General features: G+C 41.8%; 2 protein-coding genes across 5 annotated transcripts in view; both read right to left on the reverse strand.

Annotated features, from left to right (window-relative positions):
• The window catches only part of LOC116062036 (ERC protein 2-like), a 164,596-nt gene extending 159,693 nt beyond the window's left edge, over positions 1-4,903 (reverse strand). The window contains exons 1-2 of one of the 4 annotated variants that reach the window (XM_036008556.1): positions 4,756-4,903; positions 1,412-2,555 (exon numbers count right to left, since the gene is read on the reverse strand). In XM_036008556.1, the coding sequence (XP_035864449.1) occupies positions 1,412-2,275 (864 nt within the window). In that variant the 5' untranslated portion in view covers positions 2,276-2,555; positions 4,756-4,903. Of the gene's footprint in view, positions 1-1,411; positions 2,556-4,353; positions 4,735-4,755 lie in introns of those variants that run through there. The other 3 variants (XM_036008557.1, XM_031316491.2, XM_036008555.1) reach the window with 3 other exon arrangements.
• A 906-nt stretch (positions 4,904-5,809) lies between these two features.
• On the reverse strand, positions 5,810-9,996 carry tlr9 (toll-like receptor 9). Its single transcript, XM_031316335.2, has 3 exons — positions 9,744-9,996; positions 6,515-9,487; positions 5,810-6,407 (listed from the first exon to the last, which is right to left on the reverse strand). Exons 1-3 carry the CDS (start codon positions 9,744-9,746, stop codon positions 6,201-6,203), a joined length of 3,183 nt encoding a protein of 1,060 aa, XP_031172195.1. The 5' UTR covers positions 9,747-9,996; the 3' UTR covers positions 5,810-6,200.
• Between the last annotated feature and the right edge of the window lie 172 nt (positions 9,997-10,168).

Below are 10,168 nucleotides of genomic sequence, written 5' to 3' on the forward strand. Positions count from 1 at the left end.
CTGAATGGGTCTATCGCCTAAAGGAGCAGAACAGAGACAAACACATCCATCCATCACAGACAGGGCCAAGTGCCTGCATACACAGAGAGTGGGAACATTGACTGTCCTGCTCCATTTTAATGCCACAGACATAAGAATCTCAACATCAGTATTTCAGCGGCAAATTTCACCGTGAATTTTGTGAACCGTTTCACCCCTAGTAGTTACTACATTATGTTCATTAGGGAACAATGTTATTCTGTATTTATTTTCAAACTTTCTGTTTTATGATGTTAAAATCACAAGTGTGTGTGTGTGTGTGTGTGTGTGTGTGTGTGTGTGTGTGTGTGTGACAATATGAGATGAAAAAGATATAAATACAAATGCAGAGGTGGCTCCTTGGTTACAAGAGGGAGAAGTCAGATGGAAGAGCACAGATATGATGAAAGTTTTTGCCTGCTTGTGTGAGAGAGATGAAGAGCAGATTCAACAGAAACTATACAAGCTGTATAGTGTGAAAGCAGATGAAATATATCTTATGGCTCAATTAAAACACTTCTATTTTTCCACCAGACAAACACAGACACACAAGGAGGCAGGGGCGTCGGACTGGGGGGAGAAAGGGGACTGAGTATCCAGGGCCCTCATGTGAGAGGGGGGCCCACAAAAATACTAGAATGAATAGCCGTGGATGCGGGGAGAGGCACATAGAGGATGCCTATGTTCAGGGTCCAGGATTTTGTGCTACGCCCCTGCAAGGACTTAAGATACCATTCAGACAAATGAAGAAACAGAAGGCTGGCAACTATTGAGATAGAAAATAGAAGGAAGACAGACAAAGAAATAGCCTATATACAGTAGCTATGCAGTATGCAGTGAGACAGAGAGATGGATAATGCCTCGGACTGACTCCAGGGAGAGGTGGCACAGGACAGACTGGTCACTATCCCTTCAGGAGTAGCTGTGAGCTTTTTTAGAATCTGACTAACACTGCTGAATGGTTGCCACTAGGGCACGTTCCCATGGAAACACAGACAGCACTGAGCCTGGCAAGCATCTTCACAAATGAACTGCACAGAAGCCTTTCAATGCAACCTTGAAGACAGGAATAAAAGGTATGATGTGAGAGGTATGATGTGCAGAAGAGATGGGTGGTTCAAAAGTCTGAATGTGATGTGTGCACAGTGCCACAGACAAATCAAAGAGTTTTGTTTCAAAATGAGATTTCCACCATTTGAAAAATGTGATCTTCTCTAAAAGAATTGCTGGTGTTAAAGTGACTTACTGTCATACTGACGTTGTTAAGCATTTGATGCAGTAAGAAGTTGAAAGATGAAATTGCTTGTGTTTTTCACACAGCCATTTAAGAAATGTTCCTTAAAGTGGAAAAATAGCATTTTTGAAACAAACTTCAATTTGTCATTTTTCTCACTTGCAAATCCTCTTGGTTTGTCCTGTACTGGTCCTTCAGAACCGAGGTCCTCACTCCCTCCTCCCGCCGAACCCCCTTGTCTCTTTTCACATCTGGGGTCCAGAAGTTGACATTGTTCATGCTGGGGCCCGTCCTTCCATCCCTCCCTACATCCAGTTCTCTCCTCAGGTTGTCATTCTCCCTCTGCAGCTCCCTCAGCTGAGACTGTAGATCAAACGAGGAAACCTCTCCCCGTCCAGCTGAATCCAATGCCTGTGGATGTCTCCCAGACTGGTGCCGCAGACTGGAAGTCCTTGCAGGATGCAAGGTTTGGTCTCCATAGGGGTCTGACTGTTGATGTAGCCCAGAGGAGGTGATGTTTGGGCTGCTGCCCATGGCAGGTGTTCGGTTAGTGTAGGAGGAGCGACTGGTACTCCTGCCCAGCGTCATGGTGCCTTTCGGGTACCCACCAGAGGGTTCCAAGGAATCTCGCTCACAGGGGTACATGGTGCCTGATGTGGCATAGGCAGCACTCAAAGACTGGATGTTCTCCATAGACAGGGTTTTACCCCCTGGAGCTGTCGCTGAACCACGACGTGCTCCTTTATCTGCTGCTGTGGCAGGTTTGATCTTTGAACCTGGCCTCGACACAGAGCCTTGACCTCCTGCCAATTTAGATGCTGGGGCAGGCACACCCCCTGACACAGAGCCTGGTTCTAGCCCCGAGCGGGAGCCTGGTGCTGAGCTTACAGCCTGTTTGCCTTTGCCCTGTTTGGGAGCACTGGAAAAGCGTGCATGAGATGTGCTGCCATCATTGTGCCCACTACTCTTTGGGCCAGCAGACAGCTTGCTCTGAGCAGGCTTGGCTCTAATGTTTAAAGGCATTATTTTTATATGGCAAAAGTGGACTTCTGATACGAAACTGTTAAGGTTGGGAATATTTCTATGTCCCTTTATGGAACCAGAATAAAAGACAAGGTTTAGAATAAAGGCCACATCCCGGCCTCTCAGTTTTCACCTGTCCATCCCTGATTGTTTAGGGCTTTAGGCTGAGTCTTATTTAGTTCTATTAGAAGAAGATGGCAGTGACTGTTGGCTAGAGGGCTCCCAGACACAAAGGCCAGAGGTATTGTGGTTTCAGCTACAGTGCAGGACATCATGGATTCTAGACAGGTTAAAAATAGACAAACATTGAGAGAAAGACCAATCATCAGACCATCGTCAAAAAATATCACACGCAGCATCACTACATGGTTCATAGGGCTGGATATCATTTTAGGATACTATTGCCAAACCAAGTTTCATACTGATACCAAAATTACTTTACAAATTATTCAAAACTTCTAAAATGTCAAATGCTGTCTAAACACAAGCCCCTGCACAAGAACTTTGCCTAAATTTAAAAAGATGTCCAACTGTCAGGCAGAGCTTGGGGCTATGGGAAATAAGCAAGACTGTGGGTCCACAAGAGAAGGGTTGGAGACCACTGATCTAGTGAAAAACTACAAAATATTACTAGTACTACAGTACTCTGTAATCCTCTCTGATGTAATCAGAATCTGAATCAGAACCAGAATACTTTATTGAGCCCCTCAGGGAAATTATTTAGTTGCTCACAGTCACATTCAAGGTAAAAATAAGAGCAAGAAAAGAGCAAGTGTATAAAGTAAATAAATGTACATAGCTACAATAATAAATAAATAAAAACGTTAAGTAGAAGTAAATTAGATTACAAGTAAGATTAGGTTAAAAAAGAGATTGTTTCAAATGGATTGTACAAATTCTATTGTAGTGCAGTGTCAACATAAATACAATACATACATAAATAAGTACAGTGTGAGTATAAGTAACAGCAGTGGATGAGTGATGGGTGGACAGTAAAACAATGTCTGTTTAATCACCGGACTATAGATTAGTGGTGTAGCATAGTGTACTACTGGTTTCTCACTCATTATTTACAGAATGCCTTGCACAGCCACAGTCACCACAATAGATGGTGAAAGAAAAAAACAGGGAGGACTGACTTGACCATTTCAGCACCATGGACAGCACTCATTCTCCTGTTGTATATCACATTGAATTATAATACCTTCTCAGGTCTGAAGGAAACAGGGACAAAATAGTGTAATTGCCTATGGCCATGGCAGATGGAATTGGAAGACCAGTCTTTATTATCTTCCTCCCTCTCGGGCACTTGCAAAGCTCATTGTCAGACTTTATCAGGGCTGATTCAGGCTAAATCAAACTAGAAAAATGCAGCATGGACTGTTAGGATACAATCAGCATATATAGTGTTTATATCATACACAATCGTGGGTCATTTGTTGTCTTCGAGGCAAAAAGCCATACATTAAGTAGGTAAAAAAAAATATCCCCAGGAAATTAAAGTAAGCACAACCCTTACCATGATGGACCAGATATTGGGGACTGTCTGCAAAGCAGAGACAAATCCAAATGATAATCCCTCCTCTAATCCAAAAGGATTGGGCACTGGGAGTCACTGCACTGGATGCAACTGAGAGATTGGTTAAGTCTGCTTGTCAGTCATAACATAGCTGTCAATCCCTTATCCATCATTGTTTGAGACAACGAATTTAGCCCTATGTGCCAGCAATGGAGGCACCAAGTCTGTGTATAATGTTGGTACACCAATTGTGCATTTATATTTGAAAAATCAATGATGATGATTAAAATAAAATCACAAAGATAACTGTTTCCAAACCGTTTAAAACAAGGAAAGTGCAAACATGTTAGCTTACTACTATTAAAGCTTTGTCTACGGATTAAGATATAATTTGCATTAAGATGGTGTTCAGTGTAACCGGTCAGTTTCAAAGGGCACGCGCCAGATTTACGCAGCTGTATTGCTACCTCTTTGTCATCAGTATGGCAGTATGGTTTAACAAAGACAAAAAGTGCTGATGAAAATACAAAAAGTAGGAAACGTCTCTCTCTGCACTTACTTGTTAGTTGGCAGCCAGCTGTTGCCGCGAAGAGAAAACTCGAGTCAACACCCAAACTGCAATAGCGTAAGTCGTTAATTTGCATGGTAACATTTGTCCCCCTCATACAGCTCAACTAGCTGCCAACCTACCAGACTACAAAGTGGACTGCACTATATTTCACGGGTGGCACGAGTGGAACGCTCGTTGTGCATGTGACAGACGCCGGAATAACTCTACTACGACCACGGCATGAAGGATTAGTTTCTTGCTCATATGCACACGGCTACATGACTTCGAGCTAGTACCTTACATAATAATTAATCTGCCACACAAACTGAATGCACAGTTTAATTTGTCTAAATAATGTTGTCAATGATGCCACAAAGTCCAGGTGTGCACGCAACGTGTGCTCTAGCTTACCGGAGAGGCACCTCTCCATCACCGTGAAGTCCTAACCGTACCCTGTCCGACCTCGGTGCAGGCTCCATGATCTCATCGGCTCAGCTCTCTCATGACCTGTCCTGCCATCGGGTCCGCGTGGGCGCGCTCTCCCAAGCTGGCGCGTGCATGCGCGACCTACGCGGCATGGTGGGGCAGCACGCACAGCTATGATGGGAAAGTTTTTTTTTTTTCATACACCTACATGAGCGTCAGTTGGGCATGACGCTTTAAAGGTCTTAGCTACATGAATCCAAATCTGAAAAAAAGTGGAAGTGCATTCCAATTTGCATACAGACCAGGCAACAAATACCCAGGCAGCCATCAGTAAATTACCATAAAAACGAGTTTGTTTAATATATTAGGGACAAGAGAACTAAACTAAACCTACACCATGATTGGATAAAGGCACTTTTTTGAATATGTTAAAACTGTGGGCCCTCCACTGCTCTTTCAGGAGGTAACTAGGGGACTGCAGCTGTTCAGTTCAGTTAATGTAACTGACCTGAAAATGAAAAAGAGTAACTATTTTGGTCAGAGGTTTCACTCTCAGAAAAGATGTGCTGTTTGTCAAATGGAATCCCCAGGCCACAAGACAAAAATGAAGTAGGTATCCCAACCCAAAGGTTCAAATACTGCAACAAGCACTGCTCAAGCAGCATGTATTGTTCTTGTACAAATCTGTTTCAATATTTTTGCATGCACATCTATCACATATCTTTGAATTTCTTATATTGGTCAGCAGCCTGCAGAACTTTTTAAGTAAAGCTTCCTTGCTTTGCAATTGGTGGAGCTACACTACCCAATTGATCTGTCCCAGGTTTTCGTCTTACATTTATAAGAAATGGAGGATGACTTGTCTTACTTTGAACAGGTGCAGCAGATGCAGTTTTTGGTCACCTGTGACCTTGTAATCATTCGTTTCATTTCCTCCCAACATCTAACCAAGGAGAAGTGACATTTTGGGCGTTTGGTATACAAGCACACTACATTATTCCTTCTGAATACTTATGAAATCAAGCTACTCAAGTGGAATCAAGTCAAGTTTATTTGTATAGTCCAATATTAGTGTCTCAATGTTTATACTGTATACTGTACAGTGTCTCAGTTAACTTTGCAGCACACAATAGCAACATGTCCCTTCCTGGCTAAAGCTATCTAAAGACAAGTATTAAAGAATCAACGTAATATTTTGTTAGATAAAACAACAGAACACAATCTTGAAAAGTTAAATATTTACAGTACATGGAAGGGTGATTACATTTAATTACTAAACAAAGAGTTACATATTAAAAACATTAACCAAGTACCATTATATGTGACACAATTAAGGGGGAAGCAAGTTTGTCAAAATAAGGTAATGGGAAGATTCTTAACAACAAGGACTTTTTTCACCAAAGAGCTCTCTATCAGCAGTTAAAAGGATGTCATATAAAACTTTCACTCATGTTGTTGTCATAGAATTTGAGGTTATCTGACGACAATGCCATTCTCATTCGGTTCCAGAAAAGGGGTTGAGCCCTTGGGTTTCTCGGCCAGGACAACACAGACTTTTTGCACAACCGTTTCCTCAGCTGAAGGTACTTCAGTTTGGGAAACATCTCATCCAAAACCACCAGCACAGCTGAATCCACCTTAATTGGATAAAGTCAGAGATCATTTTGTGTTGTGAAAACAACGATTCGGAGGGTATTCACACACACAAAATGCAAATAAGAAATAAAAAGGAAATTTTACTAACCTTCTCGTCCAGAAGCCGCTGCTGAACCATGAAGAAAGCCTGGCGGATCACACCGTTCACTGTCTCATCATTAGTGGCACCACTGGACAGCACAAACACTGTCTTCATACTGCTGTACACAGCATTATGTAGATTTTCAATACATGAAAGCCCAGGAATCCAGTCCCTCTCCTCCAAACAGAGACAAAACCTCCTGTGACCCGAGTTCTCCAGATTGACCATTAACTCATTGTAGACCCAGTCCCTCACAGCCTCGTTCATGGTGTCAAACACCACAAAAGCATCGTAGTGATAATGTGAATCACTACCAGCGAGCTGGGAGTAGCCCTTATGTCCTGCCCAAAGTACCTGTAAGCAGTACCACAGATTCCAGCCATAGAGATGCTTCAGTAGGGGCAGAACAGTGAAAGTCACAGCCAGGAAGGAACAGACGAGGAAGGCTAAGCTACCATATATGTCCTGGCAGGAACGCTGGTCCATAGACAGTACACTCACGCCCTGTTGGGACTCTGGGTAATCACAGTGTACTTGTGTGGTGAGATAGGGAATCTGTACCGGAGTAGAACGCAAGAAGTCTGCAAACCAAGATGTGTCACAGTCACATTTAAAGGGGTTGTTATGCAGGGTGAGTTTCTGAAGGGCACTTCCGTTTTTAAAGAGGACAGGGAGAAAATGATGGTTTAATGCTTTGATCTGATTGTGGCTGAGATACAGGTAGTGCAAGGATTTCGCCATGCTGAAGAAATCCTCAGGAATAATACTAAGGCGATTGTGACTGAGGTCCAAGAAAGAAAAATTTTCTCCAAATTCTATGACTTTATTAGGCAAATAAAAGAGAAAGTTTTGACTGAGGTCCAGGTGACATAAATTGCTGAGTGCTGAGATATTTTGCCATGGGAAGTACTTCAGCAGATTGTTGCTGATGCTGAGGGTTTCCATGCTTTCTGGGAGGTTACATAGCAATTCTGATTCGATTGATTTCAGATCATTGTTAGAGATGTCAAGGTAGGTGAGGTTTGTCAGGTTTTGGAAGAAATTTGTGTACTTGTTGTTATCAGACTCCCACATAATGTCCAGGTGATTTCCATAGAAGTAAAGGTACTTCAAAGAGCTGCTGATCAGCCTTTGATCTATTCGCATCCCAATGCCATTGTTTGCCAGACTCAGAACTTCCAAGTTTGCCAGATTTTGAAGGAACTCAAAACGATGACCCATACCTTTCATTTTGAAGTGAAATTCATTGTTACTGACGTCCAACACCTTGAGAGTGGTATTAAGCTCGCTGAAAGCGCCTCTATAATAAAAATCAAGTCTATTGTATGACATATTAAGAAAAACTAATTTTTTCATGTTATCAAACAGGCCACTCTTCAATGCCTGGCTCATGTAATTGAAGGAAAGGTCTAAACAAACAGCATTTTCCATGCCTACAAACACTTCTTTGGTAAGAGACAGAATGTCATTTTGAGACAGGTCAAAAGTCAGTTTACCGTGGCAGAAATCATTTTTGAAATCATATAGTGATTTAAGTTGTGGCACATTGTCCTCCACCGGGTCCAGCCTGTTTATTTGGTTGGATTCCCACATATCACTTCCAGATGCGGCTTTTCGGTCTATTAGCATAAGTAGTGGGTCAGGAAAATTATGTGTATACAAGTTCTGGTTCTGACAGCTTTCCTGTGGCACAATCTCAGATGACATACACGAGCAGTGCGGAATGAAATTAAGCATGTTTTGGGAAAGGTCAACATCGATGAGAAACGGTAACCGTTTCAGAGATGTCGAGTTAAAAGTATTGATGAAGTTCATTCTCAGTTCTAGTTTTATTAGATTTTGAAGTTTGGACACAACATTAAGGCTCTCGCTTGAAAGCTTGTGGAAAAAGTTACCACTGAGAAGAAGATAATGTAGACGAGACATATTGCCAATATACGGGGAGAGGATCAGATACGGAAATGTCTTCAGTGGTTCATAGTTATAGATAAGGCTAATCCAAGTGAGGCCCTCCAGCTCTGCAAAGAAGGTGCCATTACGTATAGCATATGCCAGGAGATTGTCAGAGAGGTCCAACCTCTTTAAATTCTTCAAAGGTCGGAAAAGTCCCTCTGGAAATGTTTTTAGAGAGTTTCCCCTCAGGCTTAGGTAGTCGATGGAGCTGTTCTCAGCATAGAATGAGTTTGGATGTAGGTGTAGAGGGAGATTGTGTGGGCAAGGAAAGCAAGGCCTGGCTGCATGGTCACAGCGCTGGCAATTCCACTCCAAATTCAAATTCTTGAGGAGAGACAGGTTGGCAAATGCTCCTTCTAAGATCTCTGTGATTGTATTCTCTCTTAAATCCAAACTCTCCAGTGAGGCTGGCAATCCTTTAGGGATAGCTGTGAAATTATTATAACCTAAAGTAAGGTTTTTGAGTTCAGAGAGCTCTCTGAAAACACTCTCGTTGATGTAAAAGGAATGGCTGCAAGGGTTTGCATAAAAGCAGTTCTTGCTGAGGTAGAGCTCTTTGAGATGTGGGGTGTTTAAAGGTTCTGCAATGTTGAAAATGCAATTGTTCCGTAGGTCAAGAACTGTCAGGTTTTTAGGTAACCGAGGAATAGAGGTGAGGCTGTTTCCTGACAGATACAAAAATTTAAGCTTTGATAGGTTCTTGAAGGCATCATTGTGGATCTTCATTTTGCATGAGCGGTCCTCCAAAGCTCTCAGGCTACCCGGTTGACAATTCCCCATTATTTTTAGAGTGTGAAGGTTTGGGACACCTAAGAAAGCATGCTGCCCCACTTCCTGTATCTTATTCCGACTTAAATTGATTGACACTACAGTGGTAGACTTGACGAATAGGACATGCTTGAGTCGTCTGTTGTGGCAGTCTACTGTGGTGGTATTCACATCAGTGTCACATGGGAAGAAGATGGTATTTATGGTCCTGACTAATGGAAGAAGCTGACAAAGGATGAGGAAAATTTTCAACATAGCCTGAAAAAAAAGAAACTTAATTTTAGTCAGTGTTTCAGAAGATGCAGTAGACAATTTAATTCTATAAAAAAATTATCACCCTATACACCTTACTGTTAAAGCAGCTATCACTGCTAAAAAGCCCTTTGGCTTTTTCAAGCCTTTCCAATCAGCCATTTTAGTCCATATAATGTAACAGTTGTGTGACACATAGATGCATTCTTACAGTGAAATGTAGTACATTATTGATGGCAGAATTAAATGTTTTCTTACTTACCATGACGGGTATAGCATGTATCGTAACATTCACATCAGGAGCCAGATGAAACAGTCTTTAATCCAGGCCGGGAGAGGAAAGATTAAAAACGGTACCTAAAGGTTACTGCAGTGACAAGAAACTGAATCCACATATACAGAACTGAAAGCATGTGGTCATATATATATATATATGCGATGCAAATCATGTGACCTACGTCAAATTTGTAAAGGGCATCAGATACAGATATCACTCAAGTGATTTATTTTTTTCATAATGATACAGTGCTTAGCTTTTCTGATTGTAGAGAGAGAACAAAAGAAAGGACAGAGAGAAGGAAGTTTTTTTTCTCTTTTTTTTGGTCAACAAATATACCACTTCCCCACCTGCTTCAAAAATTATTTTCAACCTGAAGAACCTTAGGGATTACAGCAAGAAACCATTTG

Source organism: Sander lucioperca, chromosome 12, assembly GCF_008315115.2.
Source record: "Sander lucioperca isolate FBNREF2018 chromosome 12, SLUC_FBN_1.2, whole genome shotgun sequence".
In the NCBI taxonomy this organism is placed as follows: Eukaryota; Metazoa; Chordata; class Actinopteri; order Perciformes; family Percidae; genus Sander; species Sander lucioperca.